The sequence below is a fragment of the Mustelus asterias genome, chromosome 8, assembly GCF_964213995.1.
Source record: "Mustelus asterias chromosome 8, sMusAst1.hap1.1, whole genome shotgun sequence".
Taxonomy (NCBI): domain Eukaryota; kingdom Metazoa; phylum Chordata; class Chondrichthyes; order Carcharhiniformes; family Triakidae; genus Mustelus; species Mustelus asterias.
Window position 1 is genome coordinate 98,826,498 of NC_135808.1, and position 22,911 is coordinate 98,849,408.

The 22,911-nt window shown below is 42.5% G+C and overlaps 1 protein-coding gene across 2 annotated transcripts in view; it reads left to right on the plus strand.

Annotated features, from left to right (window-relative positions):
* The window catches only part of osbpl9 (oxysterol binding protein-like 9), a 212,380-nt gene that overhangs the window by 25,653 nt on the left and 163,816 nt on the right, over positions 1-22,911 (plus strand). For both annotated transcript variants that reach the window (XM_078218560.1, XM_078218561.1), the window contains exon 2: positions 2,128-2,178. In XM_078218560.1, coding sequence (XP_078074686.1) covers positions 2,128-2,178 — 51 coding nt within the window. The remainder of the gene's footprint in view (positions 1-2,127; positions 2,179-22,911) is intronic.

Genomic DNA, 22,911 nt, shown 5'->3' on the forward strand with positions numbered 1-22,911 from the left:
GTTCACTAGCTTGATTTCTGGGTTGTCTTATGAGGAAATATTGAGCAGATTGGGCTGAAACCCATCAGAGTTTAGAAGAATGTCAGGTGATCTTTTTTGAAACATAAGATTCTGAGGAGGCTTGACAGGGTAACTACTGAGAAGATGTTCCCCTCATGGTGGAACCTAGAACTAGAGGGTGCAGTTTAAAAAAGAAACTAGTGTCTCATTTAAAGAGAAATTTCTTAAGGTTTAACATTTGGAATTCTCATTCCCAGTGAGCAATGGAGGCTACATCACTTAATATATTCAAGACTGAGTTAGACAGATTTTTGTCAGCACGGGAGTTGAGGGTTATAGTGGGCAGACCAGAAAGTGGATTTAAGGTCACAATTCTGATCAGCCATGATCTTGAGGCAAAGCAGGCTTGAGGGGCCAAATGGCATACTCTTGCTCTTACTTTTTGTGTTCTTTCTTGTGCAAACTGTCTTTTAGATGGTACACCCTGCCACATGTAGTGGAGGCAGTGAATAGGGTGCTGACCAAGCAGGCTGCTTTATCATGGATGGGATCAAGCTACTTGAGTATTGTTAAGAACTGCACTCATCCAAGCAAGTCACACTTCTGAGTTGTGCTTTGGAGACTTGGGAGATGAATCATGTACTGCAGAATACCCAATCCTTGACCTGCTGTTGTAGCCAGAGTATCATCGTAGCTGGCCCAGTTCAGTTCCTGGTCAATGATAATCCCCAATCCATTCATTCAAGGGGATTTGACAATGGTAACGCCATGGCATGTGAAGAGTAAGTGCGAGACTCTTGCTGAAGAATTTTCTAGGATTTTTGTTGTACAAGTGTTAGTTGTCACTTATCAGTCCAAGCCTGGGTGTTGTCCAGATCCTGCTGCATTCGGGCACGCACCACTTTATTATCTGAGCAGTTTTGAATGGAACTGAACATTGTGCAGTTATCAGTGAACATCCCCACTTCTGACATTTAAGATGGAGAAGGTTATTGATTTGAAGCAGCTGAAGATGAATGGGTAGGATTCTACCTTGGGGCGTTCCTGACTCCGTGTCCTAGAGCTGAGATGATTGTGCTCTGACATCCACACTAGTTATGACTTCAGCCAATGGAAAGTCTCCCTCTAATTCCCATTAACTTAAATTTTACAGGGATCCTTGGTGCCACACTGTCAAAAGTGGAAGTACCAGATAGTTACTGTTAGTAATAGCAGTTAGCTTCCACTTAGGCTCAGTACTATATGCAGTTCCAAAGAGGAAGGATGAAGAGCCAAGTCTCCCAAGCAGGAACAACTTGCATACTACAAAACTGAGTCTCCAAATAACAATCCCAAATTCTCCCCTTATCACAACTAAATGTTATTCTCGCTCCAGATTGCAAGTTTCTAATGGCCAAAAGTTCTGTTTACTGTACTTTAAATTGGTTAATCTTTTCATTAAGATACTGGATGGAAGAATATTACATGGATGCATTATATATCTGCATGCTCCCAACAAAGCATAATTTCAAGCCATTGCAAACTGCTTCTAATTGGCTAGCTAAGACTGTGGAGAAGAATATTATGAAATTCACTGGTAACCTCTTATCCTCTTTCTACTTGTTTAAATTGTAACTGCTGTTTCTTGATCACTAGTTTTCATATCTGCTTTCAATTTGTTGTTCATAGGTTAAGTGGAGTTTGTTATTTGTAATGTATGGTATTCAATTAAATTGGGTTCAGGACTTCATGGTAATCTTTTGACCTATGCATTTTTCCTTTGCCTTATGTACACTGCATGTGTGTTTAATGGTTTGACTTGATATTATTTGTGATATGTGCTCGAAGCAAGACTTTTTTGATTGGTTTCTTTGTCCTTCTTCAGGCTTTCTATCTCATCATCAACTTTAAAAAGGGTGGGTCACCACATTGCTTACAGGCCTTTCCAATGTCTTTGTATATCCAGCCATTGGGAAGTGTGTGGGTTATTTTTCTTGCCTACAATGTCGCATGGTGCCACTTTAAATTAATTGACTTTTAACGTATTGATTTTAAATAGTCTGTTTGATTTGTTTTTAGTTTCACATGTTGCTACAACATGGGTAGCTGCTTTTGGATATTTTCTAAATTGGTTTTGTTTCTTTCTAGTCTAAGGATAAAATGATGCGAGGCTCCCGAAGAGGCTGTGTTAGACTGCGGGTGAGTACGAGATGTTGCACGATTATGCCATGCTTGGAATCTGGTCTATCAAAATAAATTTGATAACATTAAGGCTATGCTCTTTTTAATAGTTTTTCTCTAATTTCTCCTCCATTATTCCCATGCCTAGTCTGACTTCATCTTACGCATGAGACCCAATTTTCACTTAGCTGCTTGCCAAGCAATTTACCACCCTGGCTCCAATGTTAGCTGACATCGTTAATGGGTTCTTCTCTTTCCTGAAAATTGCTCTCCACTGTAGAACCCTTCCAATTAACTGGTTTAATCTCCAACCTCTCTTGTCTGAAGTACACAAACATATTGTGCCGTCCCAAATCTTTGCCAATCTCTCCAGTCAGATTTTCACCCCTCCCTCAACACTAGGATGAACCTAAACCATGTCAGAAACAATGCTGTAACTCCCAAGCTCCCCAGTGTTGGATTGGTGCTGGGGAAACCCTCTTGGAACTTCATAGGTAAGGGTTTGCATGACAATTTTCAAACTTCCTCTGGTCAATTGCCATGCCCTGGGAACCATTCAAAAATTCAATTTAAATCACAAACTTTGGATGGTTCTGACAGGGTTACAGCAAAAGTTACTCAAAAGTGGTTAGAAGAAGAAAAACTTCTTCTAACTACTTGGTGAATGTGGGTAAATATTGTAAGACCCAGACCTTGTGATGCACATGCATGAGCGGAAGGAAAGTAATTCTGCATGGAGTGGCAATCTGACAGTGATTGCTACTCCAAGGAAGTAATGTACTGGAATTTTACCGTCATGCCAGCCCCGGAATTGATTAAGCTCTTTTTAATAGTTTTTCTCTAATTTCTCCCCCATTATTCCCATGCCTTGTCTGATTTCATCTGATGCATTAGAATGGAATTCTCCTTTGGCCTCGGGTGGGATTTTACGAGACTCGCCCGAGTGAGGTCCTAAAATACCAGCAATGGTTTCGAATCATGTGAGGTTATGGTGCATTATCTTTCCCTGTCCTGCTTAACCTCTCTGCCTGCTTTCAAATATTGAACTGCCCCAATGCCTTTCTACAGTTGTTCAATTTCTGGGTGAATTGCCCTTATTTGGTTTCACTGTTGCGCACCGAGTATTGCCTGTTATCTCGACTCAAGTCATAGAATTTTACAGCATAGCAAGAGGCCATTTGGCCCTTCATGCCTGCACCAGTTATCAAGCACCTATCTATTCTAATCCCATTTTCCTGCACTTGGTCCGTAACCTTGTATGCTATTGCGTTTCAAGTGCTCATTTAAATGTGGTGAGGGTTCCTGCCTCCACCACCGTTTCAGGCAGTTCCAGATTCCCATCACCCTCTTGATGAAAAAGTGTTTTTTTTCTCCTGCCCTTTACTGTAAATCTATGGCCCCTTGGTTGTTGACCCCTCTACTAAAACGAAAAGCTCCTTCCTATCTATCTATATCCCTCATCATTTTGTACACCTCAATCAGGTCCCCCCCTCAGCCCTCTCTACTCCAAGGAGAACAGCACCAGCTCCTCTTCCTAGCTGAAACACTCAAGCAACATCCTGGTGAATCTCCTCTACACTATTTCTAGTGCAATCACTAGAATCTTTCCTATAGTGTGGCGACCGGAACTGCACACGGTACTCTAGCTGTGGCCTAACAGGTGTTTACACAGCTCCATCATAACCTCCCTGCTCTTGTATTCTATGCCTTGGCTAATAAAGGCAATTATCCCATATGCCTACATAACCACCTTATCTGCCTGTTCTGGAATCTGTGGACATTCACCCTAAAGTCCTTCTGGTCCTTTGTATTTCCTAGCGTCCTGCCTTGTTAGTCCTCCCAAAATGCACCATCTCTCATTTTTCAGTGTTCAATTCCATTTGCCACTGTTCTGCCCATCTGACCAGCCTGTCTATATTATCCCGTACCTTTAGCAAGGTTTCTCTTTGCAGCACCACAATGACTCTGGAGTCCTCAAGGATCCACCTTTTAGTTCCAATCTGTTTCACATCCATGTGCAAGGATGACTATATCGTTTCACTCTACCTCTTTGAAACCCTCTTTTGCATCAGTGTTGTCAAACTGCAAACATGGAAAGATCAAAGCCATGTCTTTGCCCTTGTGACCCAATTTATCCCACCCTGTAGCCACGTTTCAGTCAACATGTATGTCTCCTTAGTTGCAAAAACGTCTTTCAAAACTCTGCCTTCCTCACAAAGAATTTCAGCTCCTCCTTCTCGGATTTGGCCTGATTCCTCAGCCAACAGCACGGTGGCACAGTGGTTAGCACTGCTGCCTCACAGCGCCAGGAACCCGGGTTCGATTCCCGGCTTGGGTCACTGTGCGAAGTCTGCACGTTCTCCCCGTGTCTGCATGGCTTTCCTCCGGGTACTCCCGTTTCCTCCACCAATCCAAAGACGGTTAGGTGGATTGGTCATACTAAATTGCCCCTTGGTATCAGGGGGACTAGGGTAAATGCATGGGATTAAAGGGGATAGAGTGGGATTGTGGTCAGCACAGGCTTGCTGGGCTGAATGGCCTCCTTCTGCACTGTAGGATTCTATGACATATCTATGGAACAACTAACCTGAATTCCATTGGCACAGTTCACCAAAAAATGGCACACGACTACAGAACCTCCTCCATTATGCTTGTGATAACCTGGATGGCATAGGTCCACCAGTGTTATTTTAAAGTAACAAAGAATTATATATTTGCCTATTTTGAGCTTCTAGATCTAGCCTCCTTCAGCCTACCTGTATTGGAGCAGTATATTGTGGGTTATCCACTTTGGCAGCAAAAACAGGTGGTAAAGAAAGCAAATGGTATGTTGGCGTTCATAGTGAGAATATGCAAGTATAGGAGCAGGGACGTCATGTTCCAATTATACAGGGCCTTGCTGAGAACACACCTGTAATATTGTGTGCAGTTTTGGTCTCCTTATCTGAGGAAGGATATTTTTTGCTATGGAAGATTTTCTTGCTTCTGTATGAACGTCATTTTAAAAAAAGAATTGATTCTGATAGCATGCTGACTATATGAACAGCAGGACAAAAATGACCCTGTGTCAACTGGAAAACCTGGATTCCCTTTTGATTTTCCTGTGATTTTCTCAGTTAGTCACTGGGAAATTTGCATTTCTAGAATTCTTGGCCTTTTTTGGAGAATTCCCCTGAGCTTCAAAAACATTTCCCTCATTATCACCTCTTCCACAATAAAGAGGCATTTTTTTTTTGCAGTTTCAAATTCCGCTCCAGCATTTATCCTGAACTGACATTTAACCAAATGCATTGTTCCTGATGTTTTTTCAGAGCTGAACTGAACTGCGGGCCACTGTTCAGACGGGCATAAAAAATCTCATGGGATAATTTGGAGAGCTTGAGAGGCCTCCAACATGTCAATGTTCATACTTCAGCCAACAGAACCAAATTGCCTTTGTCATCTCATTTTGCTGTTTTGTGCGACTTTGTTGCATGCAATTTGATTTACTACATTTGTCTACAAAACAATGACTACCCTACAAAGCACTTTCCTGATTGTGAATTACTCTGATACATCCGAGGATGTAAAAAGCACCATAAATGCAAGTTATCTTTTCTTTACTTTCTCACTTCTCAATTTCTTTTTGCTGTCTGCTGCTTCCTTAATTTTTTTTCTTGCTTTTTCTTCCACCAGTTCATCCAGTGCAGGATGTTTACAGCAACCAATAATTAAGCTATTTCTCTGTTCTACATCACTTCGATCATTGCATTACCCTAGGCCCCTATATATTTTCTTCCTTTTGATATAGATTTCTCCTACTTGAGTTGCCAATGTCCACCTGCTTTGTTGTACCTTTTGTGGACCCTATACAGATGTATTTTTTAAAAATCTCCAAGCATCCTGGTTTATCCATGTTTAATCTTGTTACTTCACATAGTCCCTTCAAAATATGTATTTCAGTTACACAAACTTTACATAGTATATCAATTTGTGATGAAGACTCAAATCTAAAATCTTCTCTTTTTGGGTACTAGTGGACCAGCTGTGTATTGCCAGCTTCTTCTGATTTTTACTTAATATTCCTACTGTATACTGTACAAAATTGTCCTTTAAGACCACATGTACATAATAGCAATGCATTTTAAGTCACACAAATACATACGTGTAATTTCCTGGGAACAAAGACATCCGTTTACAAATATGAAGGAACGGTGTGACCTGTTAAAGTAGCATTGAGTTTTTAGTCAGGACTGAAATGGCAGTTCTATGTCTCTTGCACTTGTGATTGCATTGAAAATGTGTGAGGGAGCATTACTGTCATCACAATTATTCTGATTATACTGGGTGGCTATTGGAGAATTAAAATCCAAATGTGATGTGATGAGTTCAGTTAAAATGTGAAGCTGTATTCAAGATAAAACGCATGTACACTATGCTGGAAACACTCAGCAGGTCACATAGCACCTGTGGGTGAGGAAGGTGACGTTTACATTTCGGGGTAATTACTTTCTGGCTGGAATTCTCTGGTCTCACATGCCTTGCTACCGCTCCCAATGAGAATTTGACGTTCAGCCGGATCTCCATTCACTGCAGTGGGACAGGAGAATCCCAGCCGCGAGCGAGGTCCGAGAATTTTGGTCTTTATCAGAAATGATATGAAACAACCTTCCTCTCTCGATGATGTCTGACCTTCTGAACCATTTTTATTTCAGATTTCCAGCACCTCTGATATTTTGTTTATTATATTTAATATAAGATTGGTTGTTTCAAATTGAGTAAGAAGTACAGGTCAGCATCCAAAACATAACTCCTGTGTTCCGTTCACACATCCTGCATGACCTGCCGAGTTTTTCAGTTGTTGCTGGTATATATGCACTAGCTGAAAATCTCCAGAGGGTGGCAGGATGGGCTGGATTTTCCGACCTCACCGGCTGGGATTCCCCGGTCTCGTTGCAGTGAATGGAGGTTTGGTTGAGTGCCAAATTCTCTATTCTCACTGCCAGTGGTGGCGGGGCATTAATAAGGATCACTGATTCAGCCTAACATCAATAATCAGTCAAGAAATGTTCTGCAATGGATTGACCCAAACAACATTTCTGCACATCATTCTCACTTCTGCCACCTTCCCAACTCTTTAGCTGGTTAAATTTTATATTTTAGTACTAAATTTAGTGGACATAAACTTTGATATTTTTCAGAATGGTTCTGGATGAGGGTGTTTAAACACATTTAGTCTCAATTGGAGTTCTTGATATTGGTTTTGGATAAATGAAAGGGAATTTTTCTGTCCCCTCAGCATGGACATTCTTCAACTTGATGAGGAAAATGTACACCAAAGGAAAAATCTCAAATCTGGCCAGCCAGTTCTATTGCAGCCTACATCATTTTTCAATGTCCTTTAATATTGAACCTACTCGCAAGTATGTTTGCTTACAAGGTAATGGGTTCAGAAACAGACTGGTATTTTGCGAAGGTAGAGGGAAGTTATGTCATGGTATCATTCAGCTGTTCTATTTGATCTGATATAACACCACTAATGTGATGTCTCATAACTTTGGTTATGTCTCTGTGAAGGCGGAATAACCAAGTTCTAATGGAATTTAACTATTCCATATGAGGACTTCATAAATTTATATTCAGAATGTTGTGAATATGATGCAAAAATTGCAGTGCAACATTAACTCATCACCTTTTGGTAGATTCCTCATTGAGTATGTCCAAGCTGTAAACGAATGCCTCAACTTTTGTGGGTCCTCTCATGACTGAATGGTCTGCAAGAGTTCACTCCACAGAACTGGCAGCCCATATTGTCATTGTTGGTGCTTGGGGAACCCTGCAGCTGCACCAGTTCTGGCCTTCCTCTGGGCAAGTTGGCTGTTGTGAGATTGGCATAGATGGTCCTTGAAACATGCTGAACCAAATTTTAGTGCTTGCCTCCACGTAGACTGGTTGACTTATTTGTTTTCATAAGAGAGGTGGTCTACAATCAGAAGGGTATTTTTAGGGTGACCTTTTACCTTTTGTACTGATCATCTTGTCATTTGACTGGAGTTCCCCATAGAAGATTTGCTTAGCAATTCTGCAACCATCCATGTGGCAGACATGGCCTGCCTATCTAAGTTGAATTTTCTGGAGGGCAGTCTCCATGATGTTGAGCCCAGCATGGAAACACATTGTTTGTGATCTTGGCTTTAGAATTTAGTTTTGATCTTCCGCTTATACCTTGCAGTTTTCTGGTAACTTTTTCACAGATCCTGTAAGGCTATCCTTGTGTTGTCATAATCTGGTGGTGTAATTTTTTTCATTGACTCAATTGTATAACTATATGTATTTTATGAAGCTATTATTTTGATGGTGCTGTTTATCGGAAGAGTACATTAATGTATTCAGATTTCCTTGACTTGGTTGTGCTGACATGGAGTGAAATGTGTGTTTATGAATGGAGGTAATTTATTGGTGGTTACTGAGATCTTTCTTGGATTTGGGGAATCTGGAGGCTGCCTATTAGTTATCAATAGTTGGATATGATTGTTGTCATTTTCTTCTAAAGGGATGGGAATCAGCTGGAGAGCAGTGGAGTGGGAGATGAATGGCCATAAATGAGTCTTCAAAAACATGGTCTAAGCTGCTTGACATCTGTGGCTGAAGAAGATGATGGATTTTTAAAAAATGATCATGTCACTTATTCTAGTTGATGTCTCCTATGCCTCAATGAAAAATTTGCTGTGGACAGTCCTATTAGAAGCATGTGTATGCCTTAATGCTGCTTACAATCTGGTAAAACCAGCCTTGGACTACCAATAGGGCACTGACAAATGCAGAATGATATTTTATTCCTTTTCTGGTATGTAGGCTTGCTGGCATTTAATGCCCGTTCATTGTTTCCATGACAAGGTTGTGATGGTGAACCTTGAACTGGTTTGATGCAACTAAGTGGCTTGGTAGATAATCTCAGATAGTAGTGCCATCTCTCCAGTATTGACCTGGCTGTTTGGTTGTCAGTCAGAAAAGATCCAGTCAGGTAAATAAGAACTTACTTTTCAGTTGGTATAGGAAAGCTGCATTGAGAAATCAATGGCGAGAGCTTGGGACTGGGGTGGCTGGATGTCGGAGGGTCATGAGGATATCTTCATGATTGTGTCCACAAATGGCAACCCTAACTTCAGAGTGCAATTAAGATTCAACAAATTTGGTAAAAGACAATGTTTAAGGAAGTTACCTTTTCTTAAAGAACATTTGATGAATCAGTTGACTTTTGTGGCACTCTTAACAGTTTTATAGTCATTTATAATTTGTTCATTTCTGGATTTTATTTTCAAAACTGAATTTAAATTCCTGATGCCTTTATTGGAATTTGAATTTGCATTCTCTGAATTGTTAATCCAGACACCTTGATTAAGTAATATGATTAGTGTACCACTGTCCTTGGAATCAGAATTTTATTCAAATTTCTTACATCAAATACTTTTTGATTCATAATCTTCCATCAATTTTTTAAATGAGTTAATTAAATTTTCTATTGAAGTTAAGACCCATAAAATCTCTAATTAAAAATCATATTCCATAGATGAAGATAATACACACTGTATTTTTTCTGTTGCTTCAATTTAGGCAACACTTTACTGAATGTATGTAAATTAGATGGAGGAAACATTAGCAGTGGATTGCCTGGGGTTTCTGCAGTCAAGCAGTTTCATTTATCTTTGATTTGCTGCAATCTTTCTGTCCTTCATGCTATGGTACAGTTGATCATTTTATTAGTTTGTGCAATGATGGGATTAATTTGAAAAATGGCTGATGGAATACACCACCTCAATAAGACCATAGGAGCAGGAGTCGGTGATTCAGCCCGCCTTTTAATTCAATCATGGCTAAAGTGCTTTAGGGATGCCCTCGAACTACAGTGCAGAAGTAGGCCATTTGGTCCATCGAGTCTGCACCGGTTCCCCGACAGAACATCTTATTTAGCAAGTCCCACACCCTTGCCCTATCCCCATAACCCCATACGTTTACCCTGCTAAATCCCTTAACATCTTGGGACTCTAAGGGGCAATGACCAACCCACCTAACAGGCTCATCTTTGGACTGTGGGAGGAAATGGGAGCACCCAGAGGGAACCCACACAGTTATGGGGGGAGAAAAGTGCAAACTCCACCCAGGCTGGGATGGAACCTGGCACTGTGAGGCAGCAGTGCTAACCACTGTGCCACCCTGCAGCCCTGATACTTGAGTGGAAACAAGTCATCCTCAATCCTGAGAAACTGCCTAAGAAGAAGGGACTGAAGTATGTGTTTTTGCTCTTTAAATTTCCATATTGCATGTCAGGTCCCACCCAAGAAATCGATTTATGTTATTGTTTCTCAAAATGATTAACGGTTTTGGGGAGTAAATGGCAGCCAAAATCAAGAAACAAATTTTAGTAACAGCATTTTGTGTGACTGTGCAGGAAAGCCACCTGGTGGCTTGAACATGCAATAACAGCTGATGAATTTGTGTAGACAATTCCTATTATAAATATATCAGAATTTATAACGTTTAAGAAGTTTGTGACAATGAGGTTTTATGCTTGGATTATTTAGTTAAGAGTCTCCTTATCTTCATTGCATGAGACAAAACCCACTTCTTCCATTTTTGTCTTGCCAGAGCATGATTTTTAACTCCATTAGAGAGCTTTTTGTCAAAAAGAGTGTAGTATGCCAGTTTACGTTCATATTGCCAAGTCCACAACAAACTTGCTTTGTCTCTGGACGGTTTTCAGTTTCTCATTTTGTATGCTGCTCCTTGGTGACATCATCCAAAGGGGCAGCTTTAGTTTTTGCGTGTGTGCTGATGACACCCAGCGCTACCTCACCACCACCTCTCTTGACTTCTCCATTTTTGTTAAAGTTTATTGATCAGTGTCACAAGTAGGCTTGGGCTTATATTAACACCGCAATGAAGTTACTGTGAAAATCCCTGAGTCGCCACACCCCGGTGTCTGTTCGGGTACACTGAGGGAGAATTTAGCATGGCCAATGCAGCTAATCAGCAGATCTTTTGGACTATGGGAGGAAACCGGAGGAAACCCACGTAGACATGGGGAGAGAACGCGCAGACTCCGCACAGACAGTTACCCAAGCTGGGAATCAAACCCGGGTCCCTGACACTGAGGCAGCAGTGCTGACCACTGTGCCACCGTGCAGACTGTTTATCTAGTATTGAATGAACAGAAATAGCCACCAATTAAATGTTGGGAAGGCTGAAACCATTATTTCTGGTTTTCACTCCAAACTCTGTTCCCTAGCTACCAACTTCATTCTTTTTAACTGGCAACATTCATCGATCAATCCATTCATTCTGTTTGCAACCTTGATGTCACATTTGACCCAAGGTGAGCTTGCGACCTATTTGTGCCATCACTAAGGCAGTCTATTTTCATCTTGGCAGCCTGGTCTGATTTCGCTCCTGTCTCAGTTTATCTGCAGCAGAAGCTCTCATTCTTGCCTTTGTTGCTACTAGACATGACTAATCCAACAAAATCCAGGCTGGTGTGCCACATTCTACCTTCTGTAAACTTTATAAAAAAATGTATAATTCTTTCATAGGATGTGGGTGTTGGCTAAGCCAGCATTTTGTTGCTCATCCCCGATTGCTTGTGAGAAGATGATGCTGTGCCACCTTGTGCTGCAGTTTGTACAGTGTAGGTACACCCACAATCGAGTTTACAGCATGGAAACAGGCCCTTTGGCCTAACTTGTCCATGCCGCTTTTTTTAAAAACTCCTAAGCGAATCCCAATTACCTGCATTTGGCCCATATCCCTCTATATCCATCGTACCCATGTAACTGTCTAAATGCTTCTTAAAAGACAAAATTGTACCCGCCTCTACTACTACCTCTGGCAGCTTGTTCCAGACACTCACCACCCTCTGTGTGAAAAAAATTGCCCCCTGGACACTTTTGTATCTCTCCCCTCTCACCTTAAACCTATGCCCTCTAATTTTAGACTCCCCTACCTTTGGGAAAAGATATTGACTATCTAGCTGATTTGTGCCCCTCATTATTTTATAGACCTCTATAAGATCACCCCTCAGCCTCCTACGCTCCAGTTTTTAAAAACGTCCCAGTCGATCCTGGCCTCTCCTTATAACTGTAACCATCAAGTCCCGGTAGCATCCTAGTAAATCTCTTCCGCACACTTTCTAGTTTAATAATATCCTTTCTATAATAGGGTGACCCGAACTATACACAGTATTCCAAGTGTGGCCGTACCAATGTCTTGTACAACTCCTGTATTCAATGTTCTGACCAATGAAACCAAGCATGCCGAATGCCTTCTTCACCACTCTGTCCACCTGTGACTCCACTTTCAAGGAGCTATGAACACGTACCCCTAGATCTCTTTGTTCTGTAACTCTTCCCAATGCCCTGCCATTCACTGAGTAAGTCCTGCCCTAGTTCAATCTATCAAAATGCATCACCTCGCATTTGTCTAAATTAAACTCCATCTGTCAGTTGTCAGCCCACTGGCCCAATTGATCAAGGTCCCGTTGCAATTGGAGATAACTTTCTTCACTGTCCACTATGCCACCAATCTTGGTGTCATCTGCAACTTACTAACCATGCCTCCTATATTCTCATCCAAATCATTAATATAAATGACAAATAACAGTGGACCCAGCACTGATCCCTGAGGCACACTGCTGGTCACAGGCCTCCAGTTTGAAAAACAACCCTCTACAACCACTATCTGGCTTCTGTTAAGAAGCCAATTTTGTATCCAATTAGATACCTCACCCTGGACCCTGTGAGATTTAACCTTGTGCAACAACCTACCATGTGGTTCCTTGTCAAAGGCCTTGCTAAAGTCCATGTAGACAACGTCAACTGCACTGCCCTCATCTACCACCTTGGTTACCCCTTCAAAAAACTCAATCAAATTTGTGAGACATGATTTTCCACTCACAAAGCCATGCTGACTGTCCCTAATCAGTCCTTGCATCTCTAAATGCCTGTAGATCCTGTCTCTCGAAAATACCTTCCAACAACTTACCCTCCACAGATGTGAGGCCCACTGGCCTGTAATTCCCAGGCTTTTCGCTGCAGCCCTTTTTAAACAAAGGCACATTTGACACTCTCCAATCTTAAGGCACCTCACCCGTGACTATCGATTCAAACAATGCTGCCAGGAAGATAGTTCCAGGATATTGATCCAGCGAAGTGAAGGAAAAGTGATATAGTTTCCATTCAGGATGGTATGTGATTTGGAAGGGAACTTGCAGGTGATGGCATTCCAATACATCTTGTCCTTCTAGGTGGAAAAGTCGTGGGTTTAGAAAATGTTGCTGAAGTAGGTCTGACAAGTTGCTGAAGTGCATCTCGTATATGGTACATGTTGCTGCTACTGTAGTAGTTAAGGGAGTGAATGCTTGTGAAAATGATGCCAATCAAATGGCTACTTTGTCCTGGATGGTGTCAAGCTTCTTGAGCATTGTTGGAGCTGCACTCTTCCAGGCAAGTGGAGAGTATTCCATCACAATCTTGACTTGCGCCTTTGTAGATTGTGGACAGACTGGGGATTCAGGAGATGAGTTACACTCTACAGGATTCCTAGCTTCTGATATACTGTTGTAGCCACAGTATTTATATGGTAGTCCAGCTGAGTTTCTGGTCAGTGATAATCTTCAGGATGCTTATCATACGGTATTCAGTGATGGCAATGCCATTGAATGTCAAGGGGCAATTATTAGATTTTCTTGTTTCAGATGGCCATTGCCTGACCCTTGTGTGGTGCAATGTTACTTACTACTTGTCAGTTGAAGCCTGGATATTGTCCATTGTTGCATTTGGACATAGTGTTTCAGTATCTGAGGAGTCATGAATGGTGCTAAACATTGTGCAATCATCAGCAAACATCCTTACTTCTGACCTTGAGATGAAATGAAGGTCATTGATGAAGCAGCTGAAGATGGTTGGACCTAGGACACTACCCTGAGGAACTCCTGTAGTGATGTCCTGGGCTGAGATAACAACTGCAACCATCTTCCTTTCTGCTAGGTACAACCTGTGGAGAGTTTTCCCCTTGATTCTCATTGACTCTAAGTTTGCTGGGTGTCTTTGATGCCATGCCATACTCAATTGAATTGTGCCTTGGTATCAAGGGCAGTAATTTTCACGTCACAATTCAGCTCTTTTGTCCATGTTTGAACCAAGGTTGTAACGAGAGGATTGGATTTCTCCTGCTTCTTGTGCACAGGACATCCCTTGGCAAATTTCCACATTGCCGGGTAGATGTACAGTGGCACATGTAGGAACATAAGTTTCCTCCCCTGTGAACCAGATGGGCTTTTACAACAATTGACAATGGTTTCATGTTGGATTTTTAATTCTAGATTTTTATATTGAATTCAAATTTCACCACCTACCATGGTGGGATTCCAACCTGGGTCCCCAGAGCATTCTCCGGGTTCCTGGATTACAAGTCCAGCAACAAAAGCACTATGCCACCACCTCCCCTAATATTTCCTGATGTGGACTGGTGCCATACTTGCTTTCACAATGCTCCTGCAAAGGTGCTACATAAATGTAAGTTGTTGATGATGTAACAACCGGTATTTTTATGTCGACAGTTTTTTAAGCCTGACTCTCAACCCTGCAATAAGAGGACCCCACCAAGAGTAATAATGCTGCTAGCATATCTCTTGTGGTAATAGGAGCACACAAGCCGCCTCACTACATCAAGGTGCAAGTCTCTTGGGAAATATTTTATAGATTGGATATAGATACAATAGTAAGGACTGAAATGTATGACTTGAAAATTGCAACTAGAGTACACCTGCATACCATGCTCCAGTGAGCGTGTACCCATATAACCTAAGGATTGTTGCTCTGACTCCCTTAGTGTTCTTGCTAAACTCCACAGGTGGCAACTGTGCAGCGGCCTCGCTTTGTGATTATGCATGTACACAGCTGTGCAAAAAACAATAAAGAAACTGCACTGATCAAAATGGGCTGTGCACTGAAAAACAGACCATGAGGAGCAACTACATTTTAAAGAGAACATTGCTCCCTTGTGCTATAACCATGGAAGCCAACCAGTATCAAAATCTGTTCATTCAAAAATCATCTTTGTGGAGTTTTAATTTAATAACCAACATGATTTGGTTTATGCCCCTAACTTGTTGCTTGCTAGCTGGAATCATGAGCTTGTATGAAAAATGCAGCTGCTGAAAGTTTTACATTTTGTGACCAAGGATAAATAAGCGTGTCCATTTGATCATTAATAATTTAAAGGAAGTCAAGCTCATGACATTCAATTTTCATGAATAGATTAAGTGTTAAATATTTTATATTAGTACTTAAAAGGTTGTTCGCTTTAACCTTGTGTGCTTAATCTGCTTTTATTATTTTCTCTTTCGTGTTCCCATACTTTGTTCTCAGGGTTGCTCTTAACCCTCCAAATCTCTTCCAGTACTGTTTTGTCAAAATGTACAGATTAATTGTTTGACTACTGCTCTGTGCTTCTAGAAATACAATTTGGACAAACTAGGATGTTAATGAGGTCACACCTGGAGTATTGTGTGTATTTTTGGTGTCCTTAATGAGGAAGGATGTCCTTGCCTTGGAGGGAGTGCAACAAAGATTTACCAGGCTGATCCCTGGGATTGCAGGTCTGTCATATCAGGAGAGACTAAATTGATTAGGATTATATTCACTGGAGTTTAGAAGAGTGAGAGGGGATCTCATAGAAATTTATAAAATTCTAACAAGGTTAGACAGGGTAGATTCAGAAAGAAGGTTCCCAATGCTGGGGGAGCCCAGAACTAGAGGGTCATAGTTTGAGGATAAGGGGTAAATCTTTTGGAACTGAGGTGAGGAGAAATTCCTTCACCCAGAGGGTGGTGAATGTGTAGAATTTACTACCACCGAAAGTAGTTGAGGCCAAACGTTGTATGATTTCAAGAAGAAATTGGATATAGCTCTTGGAGCTAAAGAGATATGCGGGGGGCGGGTGGGGAGGAGAATCAGGACATTGAATTTGATCAGCTATGATCAAAATGAATGATAGAGCAGGCTTGAAGGGCCGATTGGCCTACTCCTGCTTCTAGATTCTATGTTCATTCAAAAACAGAAAATGCTGGAAAATCTCAGCAGGTCTGACAACATCTGTGGAGAGAGAACAGAGCTAACATTTCAATTCTGGATGATTCTTTGTCAGAGAATGTTCATTCAATCTTTGTTATGGTGCAGTGGAGCTCTAAAACAAATTCAGTCTCTACTCTGCTCCAGCTAAGTGTCTTCGTCTCAACTTCTGATGTGTGAAATGCTGCATGAAATTTCCCATACTAGCCCCAGAGAGTTAGAGGAACCAGCATTGACGGACCTTATTAAAGAATGAAAGGAGAGTATTTCAGATCCTTGCAATATCCCAAAGTGGCCATAGTCAGTGAGTCATTTTTGATAGGTGGTCATTGTTGTAATGGAGAAAAACACAGGACCTAAATTGCACAAACAACAACCTGCTACAAACATACACTCAGCCCCTCGAGCTTACTCCACCATTCAATACGATCATGGCTGATCTCATTTTAACTTCAACTTTACATCCATGCCTATCCCCAAAATCCTTTCACACCCTTGCTTTATCAAGAATCTGTGTCTAGTTATGCCTTAACAGTATTCAAAGACTCTGCCTCAATCGCTTTTGAGGAGGAAAATTCCTAAGTCTCTCAACAATGAGAACATTTTTTTTCCCTCATCTCTGTCTTAAATGGGCAACCCCACATTTTTATACAGTGGCTCCCAATTCGAGATTTTCCCACAAGAGGAGATATCCTTTTCATACCCACCCTGTTAACACTCTCGGATCTTGTATGTTACAATCAAGTTGCTGCTTACCTTCTTAAACTCCAGCAGGTACAAGTTTACCCTGCCCAGCCCTCCTAAAACAACATGCGCGCACACACACACCAGGTATTAATTTAGTAAGCCTTCTCTGAACTGTTTCAAATGTATTTGCATCTTCCCTTAAATAAGGAGACCAATACTGTACTCTGTACTCCAGATCTGGTCCTCTCAATGCACTGTAAAACTGAAGCATCATCTCCCTATTTTTGTATTCCATTCCCCTGCACCAAACAATAACCCTCTTTTTAGATTTGTTAATTCCTTGCATAGCACCCTTTTGTGATCCTTGTACTAGGGCACCCAGATCCTCTACATCTGAGTTCTGCAATCTCTCGCCATTTATATAATATGCTGCTTTTTTATTTGTCCTGCCAAAATGGACAACCTCACATTTTCCCACATTATACTCCATTTGCCAGATCTTTGTCTACTCCCCTAACCCATCTATATCCTTCAGTAGCCACCTTATGTCTTCACAACTTATTTTCCTGACTAACTTTGTGTCATCAGCAAATTTAACAACCATACCATTGGTCCCATTATCCAAATCATTTGTGTAAATTGAGTTGGGCCCTAGCACTGATCCCTGTGGGAAACTGGGAAACATGTAATTGATTTGTAAAGCTTTATTAGTAGTAGAAGTAAGGTTTACTAGCAGTGATAAAGCTTATTAGGAACTGTAGAGTCCAGGTTTCTAGTCTCTAGTTGAATCTTATGCACTCTGTGCAATTTAAAAAAATCCCTAGATTTGATTTCCGCCTATAGGGGGAATGGGTGGGACCTAAATTGCCCAAAAGCTGGTTGATAGCAGCAGAGGGCACCATTGCGCATGCACAGCTCTCTGTGCTGACAGCAGCAGAGACCTGTCACTGCCTTTGCTGCTATAGCTATCCCCCCACCCCACCAAATCGCTGTGCAGTGGTTCGCCCCAAATTCTGGTGGGTACCAGGGTGGCACTGCCCAAGTTGCAACTCCGCTTGCCCCCGACTTCCGGTTCTATCAGCGAGGCCATCATGTCTGGTCCCTGTTGATGGGGGACCATACATGATCCTCACTGAGAATAACCTTCCCCGGTGAGGCCACACAGGGAAGTGAGCCCGGATGATTCTATCCTAGGCTCGCTAATTCCATTTAAATGAGAATTTACAAATATTTAAATAATATATTCAGCCTTGTGCTGGTAAGATCGCAAGAAGTGAGAAATCGGGCGCGAACCTGATTTCTTGGCTCTCTCGCGATCCTACTGGCTTTGCCCCACCCATCGCCGGCAGGGCAAAAAGGTAAGATTGCTCCCTTTGAGTCTGTTCTCACAGAGGAAGGTATAAAAATCCTCCCACAAATACTAGAGAATTAAGGGCTACTGGGGATAAGGATTTGAAAGAAATTAGTAAGAAAATACTACCGGAGATATTAATGGGACTGAAAGTTGATAAAACCCCTGGACTTTATGATCTTTATCCCAGAGTGTTGAAAATAAGCAATTCCACCCCTATTGTTGGCACAGAGCTGATGGTGCGAGAAATCCGGCTGCCGGAGACTCGCAGAGGGCGTGGCACCCAGTGGGGCGCCCGCGAAATGGCCTCCACCTGGGTCTCCTGGCCCACTGCGCTACAAAGCAGCACAGTGGGCTGGGAGAATTGCCCCCATTATGTGAAAAACAGTCAAGTTTCCCACTTTGGTAGGAAAACCAAAGTGCATCTGGGTTCATGAGTCACTGAGAACCAGTTTGTAGGTACAGTAAGGAATTAGGAAGGCAAATAGTATACTGGCCTTTATTGCAAGAGGATTAGAGTACTAGAGTGAAGATGTCTTACTGCAAATGTATAGAGCCCTGATGAGACCTCCTGGAGTATTGGCAACAGTTTGGATTTCCTTATGTATCTCCCATAGAGGGAGTGCAGCGAAAGTCCACAGGTCTGGAATGGTGGGATTATCCCAGGACGAGAGCTTAAAGTGACTGGGCCTGTATGCTCTAGAGTTTTGACAAATGAGAGGCGATCTTATTGAAATATACAGAATTCTTACAGGGTTTAACAAGGTAGATGTAGGAAGCATGTTTGCCTTGGCTGGTATGTGGAGAGCCAGCTTCACAAGAGGCAGGCCATTTAGGACTGCAATGAGAGAGAATTTCTTAACTTTGGGGCAGAGAATTTCAAAGATTCTAAAGTGCTGTGAAGGCTTGGGTCGTTCAGCATGTTCAATACAGAGGTTGATAGATTTCTAGATAGTAAAGGCATCAAGGGATAGTGGGGGGGAAAATGGCATTGAGGTAGAAGATCAGCCATTATTGAATGATGGGGCACACTCTAGGAATGAGATGGCCTCTTCCTGCTCCTATTTCCTTTGCCCTATGTTCTTAAATCTGAGATGATGTGTGCTTGACAGGGAAGGAATATGATGAGGTGATTAGTTTGTGCCCTCTATTAAAAAGCAGTGTGTAGAGGTGTAGCCTTGATTTTTCTTGCCCATGCCTACTTCAGAAATCCTAACTGTTCCCTCCACTCTATATTGCTTATTTATTGCATGGCACTAACAGCTCCATGAGCATTTAGATGTGCACTGACAATGCCAAGGCGCATAAGGCTATGGGCCAAGTGCTGGAAAATGGGATTAGAATAATTAGATGGTTTGTCTTTCACAGCGCAACTACGATGGGTTGAAGGGCCTTTCTGATTCTGTATCCCTCTGCCCCAACATAATTTTCCTTTTTTAAAAATTATTCATTCATGGGATCGCAGGCTGGGCCAAGATTTATTGCCCACCCTTAATTTTCCTTGAACTGAGTGGCTTACTAGACCATTTCAGAGAGCATTTAAGAGTTAACCACATTTGTTTTTTGAACGGGTAACCAAGAAGGTAGATGAGAGAAGTGCAGTTGACGTTGTCTACATGGACTTTAGCAAGGCCTTTGACAAGGTACCACATGGTAGGTTGTTGCATAAGGTTAAATCTCACAGGATCCAGGGTGAAGTAGCCAATTGAATACAAAATTGGCTTGACGACAGAAGGCAGAGGGTGGTTGCAGATAAAGAACAAAGAACAAAGAACAGTACAGCACAGGAAACAGGCCCTTCGGCCCTCCAAGCCTGTGCCGCTCCTTGGTCCAACTAGACCAATCGTTTGTATCCCTCCATTCCCAGGCTGCTCATGTGACTATCCAGGTAAGTCTTAAACGATGTCAGCGTGCCTGCCTCCACCACCCTACTTGGCAGCGCATTCCAGGCCCCCACCACCCTCTGTGTAAAAAACGTCCCTCTGATGTCTGAGTTATACTTCGCCCCTCTCAGCTTGAGCCCGTGACCCCTCGTGATCGTCACCTCCGACCTGGGAAAAAGCTTCCCACTGTTCACCCTATCTATACCCTTCATAATCTTGTATACCTCTATTAGATCTCCCCTCATTCTCCGTCTTTCCAAGGAGAACAACCCCAGTCTACCCAATCTCTCGTCATAGCTAAGACCCTCCATACCAGGCAACATCCTGGTAAACCTTCTCTGCACTCTCTCCAATGCCTCCACGTCCTTCTGGTAGTGCGGCGACCAGAACTGGACGCAGTACTCCAAATGTGGCCTAACCAGCGTTCTATACAGCTGCATCATCAGACTCCAGCTTTTATAATCTATACCCCGTCCTATAAAGGCAAGCATACCATATGCCTTCTTCACCACCTTCTCCACCTGTGTTGCCACCTTCAAGGATTTGTGGACTTGCACACCTAGGTCCCTCTGTGTTTCTATACTCCTGATGGCTCTGCCATTTATTGTATAACTCCTCCCTACATTATTTCTTCCAAAATGCATCACTTCGCATTTATCCGGATTAAATTCCATCTGCCACCTCTCCGCCCAATTTTCCAGCCTATCTATATCCTGCTGTATTGCCCGACAATGCTCTTCGCTATCCGCAATTCCAGCCATCTTCGTGTCATCCGCAAACTTGCTGATTACACCAGTTACACCTTCTTCCAAATCATTTATATATATCACAAATAGCAGAGGTCCTAGTACAGAGCCCTGCGGAACACCACTGGTCACAGACCTCCAGCCGGAAAAAGACCCTTCGACCACTACCCTCTGTCTCCTATGGCCAAGCCAGTTCTCCACCCATCGAGCCACTTCTCCTTGTATCCCATGAGCCTTAACCTTCTTAACCAACCTGCCATGTGGGACTTTGTCAAATGCCTTACTGAAATCCATATAGACGACATCCACGGCCCTTCCTTCATCAACCGTTTTTGTCACTTCCTCAAAAAACTCCACCAAATTTGTAAGGCACGACTTCCCTCTTACAAAACCATGCTGTCTGTCACTAATGAGATTGTTCCGTTCTAAATGCACATACATCCTGTCTCTAAGAATCCTCTCCAACAACTTCCCTACCACGGACGTCAAGCTCACCGGCCTATAATTTCCTGGGTTATCCCTGCTACCCTTCTTAAACAACGGGACCACATTCGCTATCCTCCAATCCTCAGGGACCTCACCCGTGTCCAAAGAAGCAACAAAGATTTCCGTCAGAGGCCCAGCAATTTCACCTCTCGTCTCCCTGAGCAGTCGAGGATAGATGCCATCAGGCCCTGGGGCTTTGTCAGTTTTAATGTTCCCTAAAAAACCTAACACTTTCTCTCTTGTAATGGAGATTTTCTCTAACGGGTCAACACCTCCCTCCGAGACACTCCCGGTTAACACGCCCCTCTCCTTCGTGAATACCAATGGTTGTTTTTCAAACTGGAGGCCTGTGACCAGCAGTGTGCCTCAGGGATCGATGCTGGGTCCACTGTTAATTGTCATTTATATTAATGATTTGGATGATAATTTAGGAGGCATGGTTAGCAAAGTTTGCAAATGACAGCAAGATTGGTGGCATAGTGGACAGTGAAGAAGGTTTTCTAGGATTGCAACGGGATCTTGATTATTTGGGCCAGTGGGCTGATGAATGGCAGATGGAGTTTAATTTAGATAAATGCGAGGTGATGCATTTTGGTAGATTGAATTGGGGCAGGACCTACTCAGTTAATAGTCGGGCGTTGGGGAGAGTTATAGAACAAAGAGATCTAGGGGAACAGACTCACAGCTCCTTGAAAATGAAGTCACATATGGACAGAGTGATGAAGGCATTTGGCATGCTTGGTTTCTGTGATGACTTCAGCCAGGCTAATGAGGTTGGCTTGTAGAGTATGAAATATCTGATGAGTTTTAATTGATGGTTAAATCAAGGCGCCTTATGCTCCCTATTTAAAGCAGGTGTGTCAGACTCCCAGCCTGCATTCAGCAGGGAGCAACTGGAGAGCTGGCTGTGTATGGTGTAAATAAAGTAACTTGTTAACGGGACTTTTGCCTCTGGAGTTATTACAGTGGCGATGAGGAAAAAGGAATGACCTGAAGGAACTTGCTGAATCACCGCACATATTGAGGGTAAGCCAGTGTTGAGAAAACATGCCACTGTTTGGCACATTGGACTCTCTTGACCCTGCAGTGGAGGACTGGGCCCAATATGTGGAAAGGATGAAGTATTTCTTCAGGGCAAACCATATAACCTCAGAAGAGAAGCAAAGGGTTATCCTGCTGACTGCGTGTGGACCAGCAGCTTTTGCAATTATGCGCAGTTTAACTTTCCCGGAGGCACCGGACACAACGTCCTTCCAAGAGTTGTCAAACTTAGTGCCACCCCTGATCCTGCGGAGGTACAATTTTTACTCCACATTTAGAGAAGCGGGGGAGTCAATCACCAGTTTCCTAACAAGGCTAAGACCTCTGGCGGAGGCTTGTGAATTCAGGGAGACACTAAATGAGATACTCCGAGACCGATTGGTGTGCGGAATTAAAGATATGACTATACAGAAACGCCTGTTGGCGGAGGCTCAGCTGGACTGTAAACAGGCATG